This window comes from Phoxinus phoxinus (assembly GCF_949152265.1).
Source record: "Phoxinus phoxinus genome assembly, chromosome: 15".
Taxonomy (NCBI): domain Eukaryota; kingdom Metazoa; phylum Chordata; class Actinopteri; order Cypriniformes; family Leuciscidae; genus Phoxinus; species Phoxinus phoxinus.
This window is the reverse complement of record NC_136890.1, coordinates 9,707,701-9,733,110: the sequence shown is the minus strand read 5'-3', so window position 1 is coordinate 9,733,110 and position 25,410 is coordinate 9,707,701. Positions and strand designations below refer to the sequence as shown.

General features: G+C 38.5%; 1 protein-coding gene across 1 annotated transcript; it reads right to left on the bottom strand.

Moving 5' to 3' along the window:
• Positions 1 to 4,654: 4,654 nt before the first annotated feature.
• LOC307011490 (eukaryotic translation initiation factor 2 subunit 2-like) lies at positions 4,655 to 14,652 on the bottom strand. The gene is made up of 9 exons (XM_079637213.1): positions 14,264 to 14,652; positions 13,781 to 13,958; positions 13,488 to 13,588; positions 11,805 to 11,937; positions 10,632 to 10,726; positions 10,360 to 10,508; positions 8,524 to 8,580; positions 8,353 to 8,438; positions 4,655 to 5,517 (listed from the first exon to the last, which is right to left on the bottom strand). Exons 1-9 carry the CDS (start codon positions 14,276 to 14,278, stop codon positions 5,342 to 5,344), a joined length of 990 nt encoding a protein of 329 aa, XP_079493339.1. The 5' UTR covers positions 14,279 to 14,652; the 3' UTR covers positions 4,655 to 5,341.
• Positions 14,653 to 25,410: the final 10,758 nt, after the last annotated feature.

Genomic DNA, 25,410 nt, shown 5'->3' with positions numbered 1-25,410 from the left:
GCTGAATGAGAAGAGCCATTAATATTATTAAACTATTGTTTTCTAACTCGGCTGAAAACATCTCCATCTCCGCTGTTAAGCAGATGCGCTTTAAGAGAGAAATGCACCTTTCATACGGATTATTTAATCAGAACAAAATGTATTAGCTTTCGATTCGAATGTGTTCGTTTTAAAGTGGACATTTCAAGCTTTAGCCTATAGGCTATATTTTGTTTCAGTTCTCGCGCTCCAGTTCACGGAGATAATGAAGCACAACGTTTTCTTGTTATTGTTTACACAAATAAAAGTAGTTACAAATAATGTATTATTATTTTCTGTATGACCAGAAATTATAGAGTAGGCTACATTAAGTTGTTTCACTGTTAATAGGAAAATGCAAGTGTTCACGCCCGCGCCTCCGTGCCATGTAGTGCGCGCTCCACACTCCACACAAACCCTTGGATATGCGTCAAAATCTTGGGTGTTTCTCAAAACCAAGAATGCAAAGAACGGACTTGTGTTCTTGGGGAGAACGCTTTTGCTAGTTGTTCTAGGAAGAATGAACTCACAAGGTGACGAGCACACAGACCGCTGCTGACAGTTTGAGACGATGTGTTCAACTTGACACCCGCAGGTGCTTATGGAGATTCTCACTTCCGAAAACGTTTGAGCACATTTTCGATTCGGCATAAATTTTCATAAAAATGCCAATATTTAAAATCTACACAGTTGATTTCTCACATCAAATGTCCTCAGAAATGAATTTAGTGATGAAATAGCGTAAGAAATTGTAGAAAAACGACTTTCTGCATTGACCTGCCTCTCCTTCCTCGAAATCCGAAATGAATGCTGGGATATTTCAGCCGTCAAGTTCACACAAGTTACCAACCGATGCATCCTCGGTAAAATGGACGTGTCAAGAACACTTCCCGGATTTTTAACCGTTCTTGCCATAATGCAAACTTGTGTATTGGGACAGTACTTGGGCCACAAAAGATGACGTTTCACAAGAACACAGATTGTGAAAGGCCCCTTGTGTTTATTTGTGATAATCTCAGCCCTGTATTATTATTGTCTAACCCGTATTATGAATGACATTTGACGAATTGCTTTGCTCCTTTTTTGGATAAAAGCGTCTTCTAAATATGTAGCCTAGTAAATGTTATAATAATGATGATAATTATTATTATTTGTGTAGGCTACACGGACCCCAAACACACCACGTCTTCTAAGTCAGGTGATAACCGTGAGTAACGGTCAAACTGTAAATGCGCAAAAAATGTTTCCATTGCAGTTTTGCAAAATATTCCTTTTTCGAATTGCCTGAAAAACCACCTCATGCGGGCGTAAAAACTTTTTTGAGATAAACGAGAGTTTTTGCGAAATTGACGTGTTTCCATTGTGCGTATTTTCAATTCGCAATTTCAATTTGCACAACTTGAAGGGTAATGGAAACGCGGCTAGTGAAAGCTAATTCCATGTTTCCTAATGATATCTCTTAATGGTAGCATGTACAGAGTGAACAGCAGCGGTCCTAATACTGAGCCTTGTGGTACTCAAAAACTCCTCTTGTGATCGATAAGACATCTCTTCATTTACTGCTACAAACTGATAACGGTCAGATAAGTATGATTTAAACCATGCTAGTGCAATTCCACTAATGCCAACATAATGTTTGAGTCTATTTAAAAGAATGTTGTGGTCAATATTAACAAATATTGTGTCAAATGCAGCACTAAGATCGAGTAACACTAATAGAGACCTACAACCACGATCTGATGATGAGCAAATCATTTGTGACTCTAATGAGAGCTGTTTCAGTACTATGGTATGGTCTATATCCGGACTGAAAATCCTCGCAGATATCATTTCTTTCTAGAAAGGAACAAATTTGTGAGGATACTGCTTTTTCTAGTATCTTTGACAGAAAAGGCAGATTCGAGATCGGCCTGTGATTGACTCATTTTGTATGATCAAGTTGCGGTTTTTAAACAAGCGGTTGAATCATAGCCAGCTAAAGGGCCTGAGTGTGCTCATTGTGCCACGGCGTTGGACTATTTTCTTTAATCGCAATGGAGCAACTGTGTCTAAAGTGCTGGAAAAGAGAGAGTTAAAAGTTTCTGTTGCAATATCAAGTTCTTCTAAGCTATCTGGGATGGTGAGATGATGAAACTGATTAGGAAGATTATTGATAAAGCAATCTTTAGTGGCAGAAGTGATAGATCTAACATATTTGTAACACGGAGTCGGCTTTGCAGCCTTCGCTAAATGTAATTTACATGAGACTAGATAATGATCTGAGATGTCATCGCTCTGCTGCAGTATTTCAACGGCATCAACATCTATTCCATGTAATATTAGATCTAGAGTATGATTACGACAATGAGTAGGTCCTGACACGTGTTGTCTAACTCCAATTGAGTTTACAATGTCTTTGAATGCCAATCCCAATACATATTTTTCGTTATCTATGTGTATATTAAAATCACCAACAATTAGCACTTTATCTGCAGCCAATACTAATTCTGATAGAAAGTCCGCAAATTCTTTAATAAAGTCTGTATGGTGCCCTGGTGGCCTGTATACAGTAGCCAGCACAAATCTCAAATGTGATTTATCATTTACACTATATATTTTTACATTAAGGACCAACACTTCAAAAGAATTCTATTTAAAAATAGATTTCTTAGTGGTTTTAAAAAATATGACTATAAATTACAGCAACACCTCCCCCTTTGCCTTTGCCGGATTCTTACTCACCTACTTAACAGGCTAGCGAATTACTAGAGTGTTGTGCTAGTAGTAACAGAAGGTAGCGATGTCAGGTTAATAATGTGTGATGTTGGGTAAGCTGTATTTAGTAGTATAAACAACTAGAAATTATAGTAAATAATGGTTCAAAACAGAATTACGAAGCTAATACGGGGCTTAGACGAAGCGTATAGCCACAAACCAACTCAGCAGCAGCAGTCACAGCAAGGCAGACAGGAGCAATCAACTCAGGGATTTATAGGCCAGCAACCTGAATGACTCCACTGCTGCCACAGTGCTGTTCATGATGATAAGTGGGGGCAGTGCGAGGGAATTTCTTCTGAAGTTCACTATAATCTCCACTGTTTTGTAACCTAACTGACATTATAACACATACGTGTTTACTTCATATGAAAATACTGAGATCGACGAGTACTGTAATAATGAATGACTCCGTAAAACAATCATAAGCTGCACATTTAGTACACAGAAAGGAAATGAAACATTAAAAAAACATTACATTACAAAAATTCATGTTTTAGACTTCTAATTCATGACCGGTGTTTTGTTTGGCTCTATTCTTCTGCATTCCTCAATGCCTCAAGCATCAGGTCAAGGGTTACTCTTTTGCCGTAAATTGATGCGTACGACCGTCTGTCGGGAACTATTCATTTTAGTTGAATACGGATATTTTTCCCACAAAAACACATTGTTTCGCTTCAGAAGGCCTTTATAAACCCCCTGGATGGATGCGCTTTTTTGGCCTTCAAAATCACATCCTCAATTCACTGCCATTATAAATCCAGGAATTTTTTTAATTTAACTGCGATTCTATTAGTCATATTAGTCAAAAATAAAGTCATTTACACCTAGGATGGCTTGCGGGTAAGTAAATCATGGGGTAATTCTCATTTTAGGGTGAACTATCCCTTTTAGACCATGTACAGAGGTAAAGGGACGGGAGGGAGGCCTTCACAGGGGAGAGACAAGTTGATACTTCAGGACTGCGTTGTCGTCGTGTCCAGACGTAGGTCCTTCATCAGATCTGGATACGGCGGACTGCGGTAAACCTCGGGATAAACAGAGAGACTAATATTACCGTAGACGCCATCCTTCTTATGATGTATCAAGTACATCAGGTTTTATGGGAAGTGTTCCCAGTTCCGGCTGATTTAAACTATGCAGCCTAACATTGAATAATAGAAGTCTATAATGTGTTATGTGTATGCTACGTCAAAGAAATGGGTTGTTAGTCTAGATTTGAACTGACAAGAGTGTGTCTGCTTCCCAGACAATGTTAGGAAGATTGTTCCAAAGTTTTGGTGCTAAATAGGAAAAGGATCTACCGCCAGCAGTCGATTTTTATATTCTAGGTATTATCAACTGGCCGGAATTTTGAGATCGCAATAGACGTGAAGGACTATAATGCGTTAAGAGCTCGCTCAAGTACTGCGGAGGTAAACCATTTAGTGATTTGTAAGTAATCAGCAATGTTTTAAATAGAGAGCCAATGCAGAGTTAACAGAACCGGGCTAATATTGTCATACTTCCTGGTTCTGGTAAGAACTCTTAGCTGCTGCATTTTGGACCAGCTGTAGCATGCCCCTTAAGCATGCAGGGCAACCACCCATAACAGCATTACAATAATCTAGCCTTGAGATGTCATGAACGCATGAAATAATTGTTCTGCATTTTTCAATGAGAGCATATGGGGTAATTTAGATATATTTTTAAGATGAAGAAAAAAAAAAAAGAAAAGAAAAAAAAACAGCAATCCAGATGTAAAGTGGGAACGCCTTTGTTGTTGGCAGAGAAACTGGCAGCAGCAATTATATAATGTTGATTTGCAAATACAATAATTAATTAATGCATCAATAAGCAAGAAACAAATGCAGAAAAAGAAAAAATTACAGTTCCATGTAAATCTAATTTCAAATATGCAAACAAGCCTTTATTTCCATCTAAGCCCTGTGAACATGCCCACACATTTGCTGTCTACTAAAGAAAACAGCACAATATGTAGTCTGTGTAATTAAATAGGAACGGAGATCTCATTTTCTAGCGTTCAAAGGAGATTCAAAGTCACACTTTGCTGGATTCCTGGATCACAATGACTGCATTCTTGTGCAATGACTGTCCCATAAAAACATAAGTTTACATTTGGAGAATCAGTTTTCCTTTGATCAAACAAAGTTCACTATAAAAGGCTATGGTTCATTTTTCAAAAGCAAGGAAGATGATATATACCTATTTCTGGTTTCCATCCAATAATATCCTTGTACTTTTCTTTGAAAAAATACTGCTCTGAGAGCAATATTCACTATATATACAGAAATATGCTCTGGTGATCAGATATGCTAAATACAGGGGGGGGAAACAATATTTCCAGAGGAAGGAGGTAAAGTAAGATGAGCAAATCAGAGGCAGCCTGTTCACTAAAGTACTCTAGCTTCAGAGTCAGATTTATTAATAAAATTACACTCAAAACCTTCAACAGGCCACTCCTGAGGTCAAAGGCTTGGGTCATTCTACTGCGCTTCAGAGGAGAGCAGTGAGGACAGTTGTCAGCAGAGCATCAGTCTGAGAAAGAGGCCAGAATAGGGTGCTTGTATTAGTTGGCTTTGGCTCGAAGCTGGGCTCTTTTGCCAGTGACGGCCTGGAAGCCAGTCTTGATGCTGGCTACAGAGCAACGTGAGTGACAGGTTTCACACTGCAGGAAGTAGAGACGCGTGTCCTTCTGCAAAATTGTATCCGGTGAGCGGCAGGTATGACAAGTCACATATTCCTCTGTGAAAGAGAAAAGAGAAAATGCCTTGTCAAAAATCTATTAGGTAAACTAAATAGAGTCCCGCATGCAGGGTAAACCACTCATTTTGATATAACGGATGGGATGATATTTAAATTGTCATTGTCATTTACATTGCGGGTCGGGAATCAATAGGCACAGGTGGACTGCGGTTCCAATAGCCAAGAGACTACTTTGACTCAATTCGGTACCCACTGATGGGCAGCTGCTTTCAAGTGGTCACGTGCTTACTTGTGTTCACGTTCTATAGTCTGAAGACCATCAAATGTTTATAATGTTTCAACGTGGTTTAGCGTTGAGCACAGCAGTGTTTACGAGCTGCCTGCTACTGTAGTGATTGATAGCTAGGGATGGGAATTGATAAGATTTTATCAATATCAATGCCACTGACGATTCTGCTTATCGATCCGATTCTTTAACGATTCACTTATTGATTCCTGATAGCACTGCGTGGAAAAAAGTAGTAATCTGCTTTTTCGGCAAAAAAAAACATGTGGTTATTTTAGTTTTAAAGCTTACACTTGAGTAAGAAAACTGTGCTTTGTATGTCATTTATGTAAAAAATGTAATCTTTTTGTAAAGTGTTACCGATTAGTTATACACCGATTCAGACGTCTCATGAGTTCAGTGTTGGAAAGATCAGTTGTTTAAACCATTCATTAAAATGAATCGGTTCAAAGGAGTCATTAGTTCACGAATTGGACGTGTCATTATAGGACGTGTACGCGTTGTGTGATTATCCCGGCAGTTTAGGACAAGGCACAAGATTTGTGTCAACACAGAAAACATTTAATCACTGGATAGTTTTTTTCGTTTATTGAAAGTGTGTTTATGTCAGCTGAATGTGCGGAACGCTTTTCAGAGAAGATAAGGCAATTTATTTTAGCACAATTCACACCCAGCAGTAATTCAGGAAGAAAAAAAACATCTCAGAATGCTCCACTCCACATAAAACTTTGGTCTTCCGACTTTTTTACCATTGTGTCAATTTATTTTATTAATATGTGCGAGGGAAAAAGAGCAAGACAGCGCTTAGTTTGGAGATGGAGAAGCCTTGTTTATACTTTCACCTGGCTCCGAAGAGAAAGTGCGTGCGCGACCAGGGCTCTCTCTCTGCTCGTTCTTTCAGTTAAACATGCGCCCTGTCACAAGCGCAGCAGTTCATCTACATTACTCACCGATCAAATAAGACTTTGGCGGGACAATTTTGCTTTGGATGCCGTGCTATGGTGCTCAATAAAGGGCAAAAGGGACAGTTGTGAGTTCACGGTCTGTATGGCTGACTCGGAGCAGGAACATCGATAAGAGGATAACGTCGAGGGCATACAATATCGATGGTTCGTAAAACTTTTCAATTCCCATCCCTATTGATAGCTTCAGTCCATCTGAACATGGTCAAATTAAATTATGCCATATTTGATGAGAGGTAATGGCACAGTACATACAGGGGTTGAACAATAAAACTAAAATACTGATCAATGTTACAAGTTCATGTCTATATATATGTGCATATATAGGTGGACAGTCTTCACTAATTTTACATTTCACTAGTTAAAGCAAAGAGTGATGGTTAAATTAGCAGAGCAAAGCTGTACATAAAATATTGCAATACACAACATAATGGGAGACGTCAGTTCAAAAGAGAACAAATTGTTGGTGCGTGTCTCGCTGGCTGATCTGTGACCAGGACAGCAAGCCTGTGGTGTATCAAGAGCCATGGTATCCAGGATAATTGGACGAACCACATCCAACAGTAGAAACTGTCAATGCAGAGAAAGCAGTCCGAAAAGGGATGTCTGGGTACTAACCAGGATTGTATCCAAAAACCATAAAATATAATTAAATGTGCACCTCGACTCTCCTGTTTCCAACAAAACTGTTCATCGGGAGCGCCACAGATTACATTTTCATGGTCGGTGGCTATAGCCAAACCTTTGGTCACTCGTGCCATTGCCAAATGTCGGTTTCATTGGGCTGTGGAAAATGTGAAACATGTATTGTTCTCAGATGAGTCCACCTTCACTGTCTTTCCACATCCATGGGAGTTACAGTGTGGAGAAGCCCAAAAGAGGCTTAACAGCCAAACTGATGCCCAGTGTGAAGCATGGGGGTTGATCAGTGATGGTTTGAGCTGCATTCCCTATTGTGCTTGATTGGGGGTGCGTCACTGCCAAGGACTACTGAATCATTCTGGATGACCATGTGCACCTAATGGCTCAAATATACCCTGAAGGGGGTGCCATGTATCAGCATGATAATGCACCAAAACACACATAAAGGCTCAGGGTTCGTACGGATACTTTAAAATGAAATTCCAGGACTTTCAAGTACTACTTTTTTGGATTCCAAGGACTACAGTTAGTAATCTCACTTATCAAACAATATCTTTATTATCTTACATATTCTAAAAAAGGTAAACAGCTGTATCAAATATAAAATATATATATATGAGCAATATCATGCTCATTGCCATGTGAAATGGCATATCTATATCAGATGGGCTGCAGCATTACTTTAGCATGAAATTACTTTTTTTCCCCTTTTTTATCTGTAAAGTCAGTAAAGGTTTTCCTCCACCAACATCAAATAGTGCCCTGTTCTGGCAGAGGAATGGTCAAAAAAGTGCAGGACTTTTTTCAGTCATTCCCAGGACAAATTGATGCTGCATTGGCCGCAGTAATAAATAATAAATTACACTAATAATAAATCATTGTGGTCTAAAACTAGGTGTTTGTTTCATTGTCCAACCCCTGTACATTAGCAAGTAGTATTGGTACACCAGCTACATATTCATACATTCAAAATATTTGACTTACTTATATATCTTCTCAAGACATTCTCTATTTGTTTTTGTTGAAAGCGTCCTTTGATTACAAGCTGGTTATTTCCATCTATGGAGCCACTAGATATAAGAAGACATCTCTTTAGTTACAGGAAAAATCACCTTTTCACATCTGAAAATTATAGAAAAGTAATTAAAAACTCACCTTGTTCCTAACTCGGCTAACAGGAATGCCAAAAGATGTTTGGGCTGTCGATGCAACCTGAAGATGAAAAAGTAAACATGCTATGGTTTAATAGACAAAATTAGGCCAATATATTAGAAACACTGGTTTGATTAAATTCATATATTGGTCAATGTCAATAAAAGTGTCCAAATTAAAGAAAAGGAAAACACTTACAGAAAGGTACTGTTTTGCACCATGTTAGTTTCATAAACTCACAAACTTTTCCATTATCCTCACTCTGAATATTATATATTTTTTTACAAATATCATAAACTATAATTAAATAAATACAGAATTCAATTACAAAAAATATTTTAATGAATATTTAATATATTTTAGTTATTTATTAATACAGAAATATAATAAGATCAGTGTTAATTTTGACAGCCAATTTTGATTTAGTTCTAGTCATAGTCTTTTGACTAAAATGCCATTTTAGTTTTAGTCACATTTTAGTCATCTGAATTGGTTTAGTTTTAGTCGACGAAATACAATAAGATTTTAGTCGACTAAATCTACAGTAGATTTAGTCGACTAAAATCGAATGGGTTTTGTTAAATTGTAATGCATTGATTTAGAATTTCTCTAAAATTTCCAAACCCATATATTCCCGTAGAAAACATTAACCTGTTAATATGAATAATTTTTAAAGTTTGAACATGCAATACAGACACAGATTTAACACTGTGACATAATAATAAGACAGAATGTGCAGATCCAATGCACTGCTGATGCACATCCGATATTCTCACAACGGTACGTTCTGTAAAGACATAACCGACTGTGTTTACGTGAATACTATCCAAAACGGACATTTAGACATAATGTTGTGTATTTGTCCATTCAGACGCGAAAGAGAGCTCAATCCAGTCCGTCTAGTGCAGGGCTGCACGCTTCGGGTCGTATGTGTGTGTGTGTTCGCACAGAAAAACATACCGAATAAAGTTATCTTTCGCGTCGTTCCTCTTATTCAGATCTATCCATGTCTGCTCTTCTCTTTCTCCCAGACGTTTACATTTTTGAACGATTTATGAGACATGCATCAAGTGCATGTGCCGCTCGTGTGCCACTGGCAGATCAGCACGTTACAATTCAAATGTGCGCATCTTCCACAAACGCAAATCAGTTCTGACTGGATCTCTTCCCCAATCGTCCCTCCCTAACATTTCCGTTTAGTTCTTATTCGTTGACGAAAATGTCATAGTTGTCGTCATTTAAAACCGGTTTTTATTTAGTTATCGTCTCGTTTTCGTCTGTGAAAAAATGTTGTTGACGAAAATAATGACGAAAATTATTCGTCAACGAAATTAACACAGAATAAGATTCATAATTTTACAACCTGAACTAACCTTGTCTTGTCAATTTTAAAATATAGCTTGAGACATTCATAAGGGTTTTCTTTTTTGCATTTTAGTGCACTTGAATTGTTTGGCAGACAAATATTTTTTCAAATATTAATTTGATAATTTTAATGAGGATTTATTTTATTATCATATTTGGACAGTTGTATCACCCTGACAAGTCCCTTTAAATTTAATCTTAAGAAACTAAAACCTGCTTAAAGAAAAAAATGCTTGTATTTAAGTCATTGTTAGTATGATTTATTTTGTGCTGCTCTAATGTATTTTGGAAAAAATTAAAAGGTAGGACAAAAATAGCGTAATGTGTGACTGAGCCATGTGTGTATATCATCCATTGTACTGTTGCCTAGAAAATACATTCAGTGAAAGTTTTTTTTTTTTTTTTAAGGCTGTAAGCATTCCTAGTTTTCTCTAGAACCCAGACTCAACAGACATGCTAAGTGTTTGCACTCACAGTTTGCAGATGTCAGTGAAGTTTACAAAAGATGTTTTCTTTGTCCCAACTCGGACCACCTGAGGCGGCTTCATCACAAACTTCCTCTTCTCTCCTGCAACCATATCAGGGTTTTTCTCCCTCATGATGTTAAACACCCGGCTCAACAACTGTAAAGACGCAGACAAGTAAATAATGTAATAAATTAAAGGAAAACTATGCCACAAACACTGGGTAGAGATATGTGTGATACAGAAGAGAGAAAGTACTAATCATATGAATCAGCTTCATACCTCATCATAAGTGTAATCTCTCTCTGAATCTGCCCATGCTGGGCCTGATTGTGAACTGAATGTGATGCCTTCTGTGCCTTTATCATCCTCGATGACTGTAATACAATATGTGAAGAATTCAGACATTCACATTTTTAATCAGCACAAACTATTAGAAGATTCATAATTTGAAACAGTACATCATGTAGTGCATGAAACACCTTTTCCTGACATTAATGTCAATGTCACTATTTATACAAGTACAATTTAAAACAACAACAGTTGACCAATGTGATGGCATATTATAGAACTCAATAGAGATTGACACAACAAACAATAACCAGTCAAAATAGGCACAGCATCATTTATTTAAATCTATAGAAAATAAATAAGATTAAAGTTGATCGGCAAGTACCAAAAATGAAAGTATCGGTATCAGACTTTTTATGGAAAAAGTTATATTGGTGCAGCCCTATTTAAAATGATCTACTGTTGTAGCAATTCTAATAGTAATTCTAATAGTAAGAGGCAGACCGTTCCACAGTTTGGGCACTGCTACTACAAATGAGTAGCCTCTAGATTTTAGTCACCTCTAACATCAAATTTTGTCCTTGGTTTGAGGATCTCAGAGACCTCCCCGAGCAATGTTCCGACAAGAGATCAGTAAGATAAGATGGTGCCAAGCCATTTGGAGATTTGTAGACCATTAAAAGAACTTTAAAAATAAATTCTGCAGCAGTCCGACAACCAGTGTAATGGAATTAGGGTAGGTATTATATGTTTGTTTTTCTTGACACCAGTCAGGAGCCTAGCAGCTGCATTTAGCTTGACTAATTCCTATAAAGAATGAGTTGCACTGTATTTCAAACTTAAGAAAATTAAACCTGACATTATAAATCTAAGTGACAAACTGTATCTGAATGATTTTTGCAGACAAATGGAAGAAAATATATGTAGAATAGAAGTTGTCTCTTTCAAAAAAAGTAAAACGTAACTCAGCTGAGATTTTGTATTTTTTTTTAAATCAGTTTTGGGGCTGAATTTATAGTAAAAATTCCTTGTAGATTGCGGTACATGCTAACTGAAAGCTTGATTATACACAGAATTTTTCTGTAAGTGCACTTTTATATTCACATTTTTTAAATAATATTAATTATGCAGCACATTCTAATTAAATGAAGTGTATGTTCATACCATCCTCTTGTTCCACAATGTCGCTCTCCTCAACAAATTCCACTTTTTTAGCTTTTTTTTTTTTAGCTGGAAGCATCAAGTCCAAATCATCTTCCTCCATTATTTCCTGCTGGTCTCCCTCAATTCTCAGCTCCTGGTCACCAATAAAAAGAAAATATTCAACAGCCGTTAGAAGAACTATAAAATACAAGAAAATATGCTTAATGAATGAATGAGGCATTTATATAGCACTTTTTCATACTACTGTAAACCCAAAGAGCTTTACAGTCATGTCGGGGTTTCTACTCAAACACCACCAGTGTGCAGCATCCACTTGGATGATGCGACGGCAGCCACAGTACAACGGCGCCAGTGCGCTCACCACACACCAGATACAGGTGGAGAGAGGAGAGAAAGTGATAGAGCCAATTCAGTGGATGGAGATTATTAGGACGCCATGATTGGTAAGGGCCAATGGAGGGAATGTGGGCAGGGCACCGGGGTTACACCCCTACTAGTGCCATGGGATTTTTAATGACCACAGAGAGGGAATAGAGGGAATGACCACTAACCCAGGGATTAGTAGAGTACAATTTGAAACAGCAGATTATGAATTATTATTATAAGGATTAATAGTTAACCCTAGGTAAAAAGAGAAATTATATCCCAGGATTTAATTTTCCCAGGGGTTAGAATGACCCAGGGTTAACCATTTCAGGAATGAAAAGCCCTAATAAGTGCATTGTATCAAATGATTAATTGAAAACGCTAGTACAAGTCAAGTCATGTCATCTTCATTTATATAGCGCTTTTAACAATGTAGATTGTTTCAAAGCTGCTTTACATAGATAAACGTATAATTTAATGTAACAGATTGTTTTGGCTTTATAGTGGTTCTTGAATAATGTTATTTTCCAGCTAAAGTTAGTTTTGATTGATTCACTTCCATCGAAAGGATAATTTGTTATTAAATTAGGGGCCGCTAAGACGACACCGTTCTCTCTACACAGACTTTAAACATGAACCTGTGAGAAACGCTGATGGCGCTCACGTGAGCATCAAGAATTAATTCTATAGTTATGAGCGTTTGAATAGGCTATATGTGTGCATGTTTGTAATTCTCTACAAACCAAGCCTAAACAAACTTGTCCTGCCTATAAATTTGATACAGAAATTTTATTTTATCACTACGGGGTAGATACGCAAATTTTCCACAATGCTTTATCTGTAGAGTGATAAAGGGATCCTCCATAAGGAGAGGCTAGTTGGCACTAGAGTACACAGTAGTTAAAGACAGTTAATATTAAGTGGATTCAATTTTTTAAATAATATTAATTATGCAGCACACTGTAAGTGAATTAAAGTCGATAATAAAACAGAAGTTACAATTGTCTTTTCTTCCCCATTGCATATCCAAGTGAAATGGATACTCAAACGAGAAAAATGTTAAAAGTTTTTATTAAAGATTGCGAGGCCACATTATTATTATTTTAAATAATAACGTTCTTAAACGACAAATCATTTAAGTGTTAGTACATAGTACTTAGACACCAAAAAGAGGGTCCCATTTAATTATCCAGCTATGTAGGCTACTGGTCACAGAAAACTCTGGTAAGAGCTGAGGTGAAAAACATTTCATGAGTATTGCAAAGAGTGAATCATTAAACAATTCCCAGACAATTTCCTTTGTAAAAAACTGCTAACCTTTATCCCTTCTTCAATGTCATTTTCAAACACCTTCTTTGGTTTCTTTTTCTTCTTTTTCTGATTAAAGAAGTTCAGATCATCTAAATCATCCGAAGGCTCTGTAAAGATAGTTGGAGAACAGTGTCATAAAGGTCTAATCTCAAATAGCACATTATTTACAAACTCCTTCACACAACTTTTCAAGGTTCTGGTTTAAATACATTTGTTGAGAAATATGACTAAATCCAATGCCATGGTACAAGAGAAAAGCAAAACACTGCATGGTTTATGTGGAAAAAATGGCCTCTCACCCTTTTTCTTGATGTCATCATCTTCAGGGTCCATTTCTCGCTCCTCTCCTGCTTCAGGTTCAACTTCTCTCTGTTCAACCTGTTGGGTTTCCTCTCCAAGCCCATCTCCATCTTCGTCGAGCATGAAGGGCTTCTTCTTCTTTTTTTTCTTCTTTGATGTAGTGGGGTCGAATAAAATCTGAGGACACATGAGGCACCAGAATCATTTGCAAAGCATGCCTCGCTGTGGTGAAGCAAATAATACTTAACGTTACCTGTTTTTACTGCTCAAGCAATGTTGAGTGTTATTTATTAGTTTTTGCATTTTATACAACTAGAAATCATACGTAATAGTGATATAAAAATGCAGGTAGAATGCAGCCAAGAGCACGTTATAGGCAACACTGTAACTGCTCTCAAATCTATTCCAAAGTCACAACATGATTGAATATTTCCACTAAACTGTGAATATTAACAAAATATAACAATAGTCCACCACAATACCTCGTCTTCTGACATGATGATTGAATTAAATATCAATGCTTTTCGTCCTGGTAAATATCGTTCACACGGTTAACTACTCTCTTGCATCAGCACAATCAGCGAGCTTAGCGCGCAGGCGTTCTTCCGAGTTCCGACGACAAATGATTACATCATCTCTACGACAGCACTATGCGACTTTCCATGGCTGCGCCCGAATTTGCATACTGAGTATTAAATTATTTTGAATAAGTAATTACTTCACGAGAATCACGACCGCTATAAAAAACATGTCAATATGAATGTGTGTAATATGAATGTAATCTGGACGTAGACTACTACATTTGACATGGCATGTTGTCATAAAAGGGCTTTTTTCATTTGGATTTATTATTATGTATTAAATGCCAGTCACATGACGAAAAATAAACATGATAATAGTCCAACATATAGTATACAAATATTGAACAAATATAGACTACAACAAATAGGAAAATAAAATCTAGTATATAAACAATTTAATACAAGTAAAAAGAGAGAAGAAAGAAAGAAAATAATATAAACAGAAAAAGGAACAGGTATGAGATCATCATATAAATAGCATAAAAGCAGCTTAATATAGTGTGTGCGTTTTGCGTTGCTATTTTTCAACCCAAGTATAGCCTAGCCTAACTCAATATAATTTTTCATATCTATCTGAAAAAAATTAATAAATTGGTTTTCCTTTAGCCCATTTAGGAATTTCCCCATAATCAAACAAAGATTAACAATAAAGGCCACATTTGGTGTAATCTTTGTCTATTGAAATAAAAATAACTTTTTCAGAAAAGTAAACTTTCATGCCTAGGTATTTACAAAGGAAACATTCCAAATCTATCCAAAACATTTTACTATAAATGCAATTCAAATTTCTTCAGTCCCATAGAAATCACATTTAACATACATCAGTGCGAAACCTAAGAAAAAGAGTTTTAACAGGGTACCTTATTTCAATGCAATATTTTTTAGGCAGCAACCATGCATCCAGTCAATGTTCTCGAGTTTAAAATGCCAGTATGTTTTAGAAAATATTGGGCTGTATTCTGTTTTTAACTTCCTTATAAAGTAATTATTCCATCTTCTATCAGTAATAGTCACTCCTTTATTTGAAACATCAGAGACCCACAGTCTCCTTTTTCACATTTTCTTTAAACAGATATTTTAAACCCGATGGTATAGCATCAAACACTATACAATATTCTTTATTCTTTAATATTATACCTTTGAATAAACTCTACGTATAGTCCATTTTCATTTAATAACTTTTTAACAAATATAGTGCCATTATCAACCCATTTTTGAGTTTTATGTTTAAACATTATATATCTGTTATTCCTAATTATACATTTGTTTGGAGAAAAATTATGTTTAGATAAGCATCCACAAGAGTAGCAAGTGCCTGTGAAAATTGCTTAATCTAACTGGAATCTTACTGATTTCAAAGTTGCATTGCAACAGAAAAGCAACCCCAATCATCTTTTTAAAAATTAGATTAGGAATTAAATACCCACTTTTATTTTTGTGTTGAAAGTAATGATTGATCCATCTATGTGAAGTGCTGAAATCAATGTAATTGAAATCAATTAAACCTCCCTAACCAACCAAATTAGTTAAGGTACCTTTTTTAATGTAATATTTCTCCAAATGAAATTGAAAAGATTTTTATCGACTTCTTTAATGATGTTATTCAGGACTTCTAGTGAGCAGACGAGATAAAGATTCAGCTTTTGATTAAATACCATTCATTAACCATAAATTGAATATATTTTTTACTTTTTGACCAACAGATTGAATATTAAACCTTCCTTTTCATCTTTATATTTTGATTCCTAATTATGTAACAACATTCTTTACAGGGATGCCATTAATATTAAGAAGTTCACTATTTTGAATAACTCACATTTGTTTACATTTCATTTTAACCCTGAAACTGGTAAAAAGTTATTCAAACAATCAATCACACTTTTAATGTCTTATCTCTAACAAATATTGTTGTATCATAATTGGCCAATTGACTGCCTTTTATTTCTCTTTCTAAAATCCTTATTCTGTGAAAATTATATTTGTTATTGTAAATAGTCATTGTCTGAGTTACAAGTAAAAACAAAAAAGGAGATTGGGCAATGGGCATCCCTGCCTTATGCCTCCTTCTAAAAGAAATCTGGGGATAGTGCCATGTGCAAGTTTTACTGAGCTATTAGACCCATTATATAAATGTGGCGAGCAGGACGAGGTCGAGGGACATGAGAGATACGAGACCGGTGCATCGCGCCGGTGTCGCTCATCAGTAATCACGCCACCGGTCTCGCGCCGTTCTCTCACGTCCCTCGACCTCGTCCTGCTCGCCACAATTAAGTATAAATGGCCCTTTTAAAGAAATGACCAAAGTTTTTTTTTTTTTTTTCGCTTAATTTATGTCACTCGCGCCTTTTACTAATCCATCAAAGCTGTGGTGAGTAGGATCAGTCAACAAACACGGTGAGTCATGTCATCTTCTCCACTTATTGTGACTTGCACTTGTGTATAGCATAGTCTTCTCTGTCAGCACAGGATTTACATGTCATAAATGCAGGGAGATATTCAGGCTGACGGAGAAGATTTCAGAACTAGAGACACGCATCCAAACTTTAATTGAGGTTAATTGTAAGAGTGCAAGGCAGGGCCGGAGTGGGACTCATTTTCAGCCCTGGAGTTTCATGCCTTAGACCGGCCCACTTTAGTTCCCGACTGACTATATTAAAATAATGTAATTAAACCCTCAGTATATAAGTCTGCAATAGTGCACTGTTCTGTACAGCCTTGTAATTCATTGTATTTTTCAAAAATATAATTTTCTATTCAGTGCAATATCAGTACACAGGGTTTTATAAATATTCAATTCAAATTTATTTGTATAGCACTTTTCACAATACATACTGTTTCAAAGCAGCTTTACAGAAAATCCATTTCAGAAATGTACATAGAAAAATACAGTTAGTTAATCATGTATTAATTTAGGGCATAACATATCGCCGGCGTTGGGTCGTCTCTTCAAAGGCGTCGAGTCATCTCTTCACAGGCGTTGGGGCATCTGAAGTCTCCATGAGAGGCTGGATACATAACTGGAGCTGACAAACTTGATTTTAGTCTATTTGACTGGCGTCCCGAGATAACAACAAAAAGGCAGTTGGGAAATAATTAGCGTAGCTGCTGTTCAAAATATGAATGAATTTGATCTGATTTAACTGTAGTATAAAAGGTATGAGATGCATTATGTGAATGCTTGGCTAAAGAGATGCGTCTTTAATCTAGTTTTAAACTGGGAGAGCGAGTCTGAGCCTTGGACAATATCAGGAAGGCTATTCCAGAGTTTAGGAGCTAGATGTGAAAACACCCTCCCTCCTTTAGTGGACTTAGATATCCTAGGTACGACCAGAAGCCTCGAATTTATCGATCTTAAAGAGCGCGATGGATTGTAGGGCGATAGAAGATCCCTTAAATACACAGGAGCTAAACCATTTAGGGCTTTATAGGTCAGTAGCAATACTTTGTAATTGATACGGAACTTAATTGGTAACCAGTGTAGAGACGATAAAATTGGTGTTATATGATCATATTTTCTTGACCTAGTAAGAACTCTAGCAGCTGCATTTTGGACTAACTAAATACAGAGGTGATCTTGCTAGGGGGTTCAGGGGCATATTATTTTTCCACTGTCATTGGCAACGAACATATGTATATCTGTGTCAAATAGGAATCCATTGTAATAAAGTTATTCTCATTATGGGCACAGTATGCAATAGGCTATTGTTCTACCTGCTCTCCTTCTCCTTCTCTCAGTCTCTTTATCTTTACCTGTGAAGGGGCGGTCAAAATCCCTTGTCTCTTCAGTCAGTTATATATATATTTCATTCCATATCCTTTTGAATGCGTACATTACTTTTATACAAATCAATAATCAAATATATATATATGTGCATTATCACATAATCATTTCTATATTCTTTTGTGCTTGTGAAATTATATATTTTCTCTAGAGAGCAATGCCATTTCTCTGCCTTTCTTCCTGAGGAGCTATGTTTTGGCTAACTGATAATACGAAGCTCAAGCACTCTTCGGCCTTGGCGATGTTATTTGGTGGTGTTCTGTGTGTGTGTGTTTGACTTTCTACGTAGGCATTTGGGACACAACGCTCATCCTCATCGGCGCTCTCCTCTAACAGTTAGGTCAACTCTGACCTAAATCTAAGGATTGGCGACAGCTATCCTGACTAATGGCGATAGGCACCTTTTATCTGCTCACATGTGTGAAATTGTTTATGGTCTTATATTCTCTTAGCCAATCAGATGTATGGTGATGCGATGCTTGCCCTTGCAAAAAATGGTATAATTGGTGTATTATTTTGTGTAAGGTAGAGTTGGCTTGCGACCTCCTCGTGAGACTTTGACGCTCGCTCTACCAATGAAACTGCAAACTATTCTTCAGTAAATTTTTATCTTTTTGATTGAACCTCATGACTCCTGGTCATCTTTTCTACATATCTGGTCTCGGGTCTTATAACTGTTAGCCCCCCCTAACAGTTTGGTGGAGGATTGGCGGGAAACCATTCTGTGGTGACATCTCTGGCAAATCAGCAAACAAGGTAGAAAGATTTTATTAAGTATTAGGGCTGTCTGATTGGAAGAGATTTTGAAGGGGAACGGGAGAGCTTCACTCCGACGAGGCGAGTGAAGATTATTTATACTACGAGAGTATAAAGGGTTGCTGTTTTGTTTAAAACAGCAAAAGTGATACGCACTCTGTGGGGGCCCAGTGGGGCAATACGGGTGTGGTACACCACCCCAGCAGAGGGCGTCCCTGGATTAGGTCCAGTGGCACCGCAAAACCTGATCAATCTCTTCCATCTCAGATAGGGGATCCCCGAAGTTAGTGATTCAGGCAGATAGGGAACAAGATGTTAGTTAAATCAATAAAATAAAATTAAAATAGTAAAATATAGGGTTGTTTGCCAGGGATGCATCAGGAACGGTCCCAAACAAATAAATATATATATAGTGTGACCCAAATTGGCATAGACCAGTTTTATGTGACTTGGGAAGCGAAACATAATTTGCAGTTTCATTGTGTAGAAGTCTCACTATTGTTGCTAAACGTATTTTTCCGCCAAATTTATTGTTGTGGCTGCTAAATCTTTTTCTGTGGTGGTTTTTCATCTGACCAATAAGAATGACTGATAAAGAAAAAAGTCCTGACCAAATGGAAGAGAGCGAACGCTGTAAACAGCTCTGCTCTGACGAGCTCAAATCAAAGAAATACGCACAGCTCATTAAGAAAATGGTCAGTCAGGGGTTTGATTCTGAGTGGAAAATCACACAGCAGTTAGACTGGCTGCAAAAAAAAAAAAAAAAAAGAAGCTGATAAAGTCAAATTTTTATCCGTGTTTGCCCTATTCATGGATTTGTAAGATGGGTGGTATACCAATAACTCCTAAAAAAAAAAAAAACAATCCCTAACATGATTAATGGGTGGTCCAGCTTGATTGCTCAACGTGATAGGATGACAAAAATTATCGGACGAGATATAGGATCTGATCTGTGCAGTTTGAGTGAAGGTCTAAAGGCAGTGTGTGATCAGGCTGAGAGAGCTGCGAAATGTGAGACGGTCTCTCGTGCTCCCTCCGCCCCCACCATCTCTTCTCAGACTGTTCAGGCGGCAGCTTTAGCCGGTCAGACTGAGAACCAGTATGATGGACCCTATGCTGAGGCACGCGGACTGTTGAATGTGGCTGTTGTAACCAATCGATCTTGAAATCACTTCTGAAACTTTGTATATAGAAGGTCTAAATGGCAAACAGGTGTATCACAAATCTGTTTCTGTCCCTCTAACCATTTCTAACTCTGAAAATGTATATTAGACTGAATTTTGGGTAGGAGAAAACACTGTAGGGACAATTATTGGTGTTTACATTTTGAAAAACCTTGAAGCTGATGTTTTGCTTTCTAAAAATAAGCTAGTGCTTGGCTGCAATGAAACAATTCGCTTATCTCAGACTGGCCCCCACCATGAGGAGAGATGTGCAGTGGCTGATTCTATTCAGCCTCTGAGCATTCCAGGTCCCTTGCATGAAGCCAAAAGACAATACCCTTTGAGAAATGAAGCACGAGAGGGAGCTGACTGTTTTGAAGGCCCTCCAAAACGGGGGAGTCAAAGTGAACTTGAAGAAAGCACAGCTAGCATTACCTGAAGTGACTTATCTGGGACAGATTGTGGGGGTGCGTGGCCGACGCATCCCCCCCGAACGAGTTAAAGCTATTATTGAACTTCCAAAGCCAAACACTGTCACTGGTTTAAGGCAAGTGATGGGTCTTTTGAATTACTGCCGCCAGTATGTTTCTGAATAGACTAAACTCTCTAAACCACTCACAGAGGCACTGAAAGGAGGAAGACCTGGATCGGATTTGATCGACTGGACTGAGGAGATGGAGGAGGCTTTCGTGAGTATCAAAGAAACTCTTGCTTCCTCCCCAGCATTACGACATGCCGATGCCAGCAGGCCTTTCCACCTATGGACATGGGTGGGGACCCGGTCTTACTCCGCTGCTCTGGGTCAAAAGGTTCTGGGCCGGAACTCGTATGGGATGGTAGGATATTATTCTGCTCCTATTTCTGTTTCAATGGCAGGGCAACATCCGTGCCTGTTGATATGTGACTGTGCAGAGTGGGCAGTGACATTGTGACACATCAAAAGGTGATACTGCACACCAGACACCAGATTTTGAAACTGTTAACAAATACCCGTTTAGGCTCCATCTCTAATCAACGACGAGCCAAATGGGAGACCACTCTCTTGAGTAAAAATGTGGACATACAAATTGACATTGAAACTGCTATCAATCCTGCCTCCTTGCTTCCAGAAGAAGGAACTGCACACAACTGTGCCCGACTGATCGAGGCGGACAGCCAAAGCCCTCTTCAATCTGAACCCCTGTCTAATGCTATGAACTTGTTCGTGGACGGCTCCAGCTTTCATGAGCAGGGAACACGCTTCGGCCCCGTATGGAGGCGCAGGGGATTTCTGACTACTGCAGGACTTCCTATCTCACATCAACAGCAGGTACAAGAACTTATGAATGCCTGTGATCTTCCCGCAGAAGGAGCAGTCATCAAAGTCACCGGGCACGCTACTGACAGCTCCCCGGAAGCCAAAGGGAACCACGCTGCAGACGCTGCTGCCAGAGAGGCTGCAAAACTGACTGAATCATGTGTGAGTGTGATGACTCTTTCCCTTCAGGAGAATGAAACTTCCAGAGACATTTTTGAACTTTATGCAGAGGTTGACCCTGAAGAGATAGAACAGTGGACAAAGTTAGGAGCACAGAAAAATTCTGAAGGACTTTGTAAATTTAATGGACGCTTTGTTTGCCCTGTTTCTGCTCGAACTGAACTTATGTCCTTGTATCATGGGTTGGCACATGCAGGGCCTGAGAAATTACATGCAATGATTTCAAAAACCTGGTGGTGGTCAAAGCTGAGGGCTTCTTGCAATGATTTCTGTAAGAGATGTTTAGTATGCCTTAAGGTTAATTCTTCCTCAAAGCTGAAAATTCCCTTAGGACATGCCCCTCGACCTCAGGGTCCGTGGACACACCTCCAAATTGATTTCATAGGTCCATTGCCCCCTAGTCATGAAACTGATGGGAGTGAAGCAACACTTCCACATCCCGTTTAGGCCTCAGTCTAGCGGCTCCATTGAACGTACAAACAGAACACTCAAAACGTCATTGAGAAAGAGATTGTTGGAGTGGGGGAAGGGGTGGCACGCAGCTGTTCCAATGATTCTTTTAAGTATGAGAGCCAGCCCTAACAAAACTACTCAGATCAGTCCTTTTGAAATAATGACAGGTCGTTACATGCGACTGCCTTGGGATGCTCCCCTGCAACATGAGGGACCGTCCGGGCCGTTGAAAGATGCTTTGCAAAATTATCTGAAGGCTTTGGATAACTGTTTACGCGATACACGAGTTAGTGTCAGTGTCCGACAAGCAGAGAGAGATAATGTTGAGCAAAAAGACATGCCGGCCTTGCCTGAAATAGGTGACAGTGTAATGTTGCAAAGAGAGATTGTTTCTCCTCTAGGTCCAAAATTTGATGGACCTTTCCAGGTGCTCTTGACAACTAATACATCTGTTTTACTTGACAGAGGGGTTCTGGGTACTGTCTGGAGACATTGGTCACAGGTGAAACCACTCGATAAAGGTTCCAACCAAATCACCGCATCATAATGACGAACTATCTCGTAAACAGTAAAGGTCTGTCGTTTATATGTGTGATAGTGTAAAAATTCTGTAACAATGTTTTATCATTACAGATGGCGGAATCCGGCGATATATTGAAGCTGCTAATTCTTTAGGAAGAAGTGCGAAATACCAAACGACTGAAAGTGAGGTGGGCCATCATTCGATTGGCACTCCCTCTCTCGTTTGTGGCTTTGATTATAATAGCCTTATCATTCCTGATGTATTCAGATTTCAATTTGGACCGGTAGACTCCATGCGTTCTCCACTCACTGGGATTGTGAGGAGATTTATAACCGTCCATCATGGGTTCAATACCCATGCCTAAATTCAACTGAGGGTCTAAATTTAATTCCAACCATGTATCAGAACGTTAATGATCGCTGCTATCGCTTGGACGGAAATGAGACGGTGACCTTTTGGCTTGGTCACTCCCCAAATTATCCCGGTAATACCCTCATTATGCAAAAAGGTCGGTGGGATAGAAGTGGAGGCGTGGGTTGGCTCTTCTATGTTTTTGTGTGTGTATGTGTGTTCGTTTCTTCTTCTCATATATTTGCAGGTCTGCTTGCAGTAAGTTGAATCCTGCCGAGGAGGAAAGCAGACTGATCAAGCTGACAAACCGCCTGAGCGATAAACTGAGAAAGAACAACATTGATGCCCTGTTGTGAGTGGAAGGTGGGAGAGCCTTGGAATGGGGACTGGAATTTTTAGTTTCCAGCATGTCCGTAAAGAGGCGAAGAGACTCTTGTGACCCGCCAGGGAATCATAAGTCACCACTCCACCTTCCGTAGTGACCTCACTTGTTAGACCAGACGTGGCGGTATTGGACCCCACATAGGTCTAAAACGGGGGACTGAAGGGGCGGTCAAAATCCCTTGTCTCTTCAGTCAGTTATATATATATTTCATTCCATATCCTTTTGAATGCGTACATTACTTTTATACAAATCAATAATCAAATATATATATATGTGCATTATCACATAATCATTTCTATATTCTTTTGTGCTTGTGAAATTATATATTTTCTCTAGAGAGCAATGCCATTTCTCTGCCTTTCTTCCTGAGGAGCTATGTTTTGGCTAACTGATAATACGAAGCTCAAGCACTCTTCGGCCTTGGCGATGTTATTTGGTGGTGTTCTGTGTGTGTGTGTTTGACTTTCTACGTAGGCATTTGGGACACAACGCTCATCCTCATCGGCGCTCTCCTCTAACAGTTAGGTCAACTCTGACCTAAATCTAAGGATTGGCGACAGCTATCCTGACTAATGGCGATAGGCACCTTTTATCTGCTCACATGTGTGAAATTGTTTATGGTCTTATATTCTCTTAGCCAATCAGATGTATGGTGATGCGATGCTTGCCCTTGCAAAAAATGGTATAATTGGTGTATTATTTTGTGTAAGGTAGAGTTGGCTTGCGACCTCCTCGTGAGACTTTGACGCTCGCTCTACCAATGAAACTGCAAACTATTCTTCAGTAAATTTTTATCTTTTTGATTGAACCTCATGACTCCTGGTCATCTTTTCTACATATCTGGTCTCGGGTCTTATAACTGTTAGCCCCCCCTAACACCTGTAAATCTCCTCTTCCTGAAGCTGAGCTTTGATTGATACAGTCTTTGCAAACTGATTATTTATGTCGGTCGTTTAAAACTTCTATCGTAAAACAGCTGTTTAGTTTAGCCACTTGCATCTTATCTCGTGAAGCGGCGCGTTGGGATTTGCGCGCAGCCGAGGCTCACGCTTCTATGAACATTTTTTGAGTTTTTGAGTGCTGAAGCAGCTCAGATGATGAGGTCGGTTATCGTCGCGATATGCGAATCATTGCAGCACCAAATTAGAGTTAATATTAGGCAATTATTTCACAACGTTCATTATACACTCCGAGGTCCGGATCTCGGGGACCTCAATGGTGAGTAGCCTACGGCCCTGACTCGTAGGCTATTTGGCCACTTGAGTTTCTACAGATGTTTTATTATTCTGGCCTTTTCAGTGCCGCCTTTGCGCCTATTATCAGGGGTGCACATAACTGGTACGCAGGTACGCATGCGCGACAAAAATTCAGAAATGCGTAATGCCACTTGTGTTACTACGCACCTTTGCGTACTTTAAGGGTAACTGTCGACAAAATGCAACCTAGGCAGTGTTAATTTCATTTTTTCACAGATGAAAACGAGATGATAACTAAATAAAAACCCGTTTTAAATGACGACCACTATGACGAATATGTATTGACATTTTCGTCAACGAATAAAAACTAGACGGAAGTGTTAGGGAGGGATCATCCTGTTCGCAGGAGGGATGAGATAGTTAGCAGATTGTCATCACTCAATGGCTGGTTGTCTAAGTGGTGTCCGCAAAATAATATAGAATTCATAGACAATTGGAAAAGTTTTTGGGGCAGACCTGACCTGTTGAAAAGAGATAGTATTCATCCTTCCTGGGATGGTGCAAGGTTATAATCGTTAACTAAAACGAACGAAAAAACTAAAACTAGGTGGGGAAAAAACAATGTCGTTAACTGAAATAAAAATAAAAACGAGCCTTACGGCCTTACAAAAAAAAACGATAACTAACAAAACTGTAATGTGTGTTTGGCAAACTAAAATGAAATACAATTATAGAGTATATGTCCTTAGTTTTCGTCTTTGTCAATGTCTTTCATAGAGCAAATAACGTTGTGTCCCCTGCGTCTCTCTGTCACTCAAACGTCTCTCACATACACGCGCACACACACACACACAGCCCCTCACCTCCGTGCACACCACGTCTCCATGAAAACGTACTCGGTTACTAACGTAACCTCGGTTTTCTCTAGAAGAGGGAAAGAGTGTTGCGTAAGCTAGCTTACGC

What these genes read in the sequence shown, in the direction of transcription:
- LOC307011490 (XM_079637213.1), bottom strand. An exon ending in TTAGCCGAGTTAGGAACAAG is followed by an intron (nt 8,439 to 8,523) that starts GTGAGTTTTTAA and finishes TCTTATATCTAG; the next exon opens with TGGCTCCATAGATGGAAATA. An exon ending in TGTCTTGAGAAGATATATAA is followed by an intron (nt 5,518 to 8,352) that starts GTAAGTCAAATA and finishes TCTCTTTCACAG; the next exon opens with AGGAATATGTGACTTGTCAT.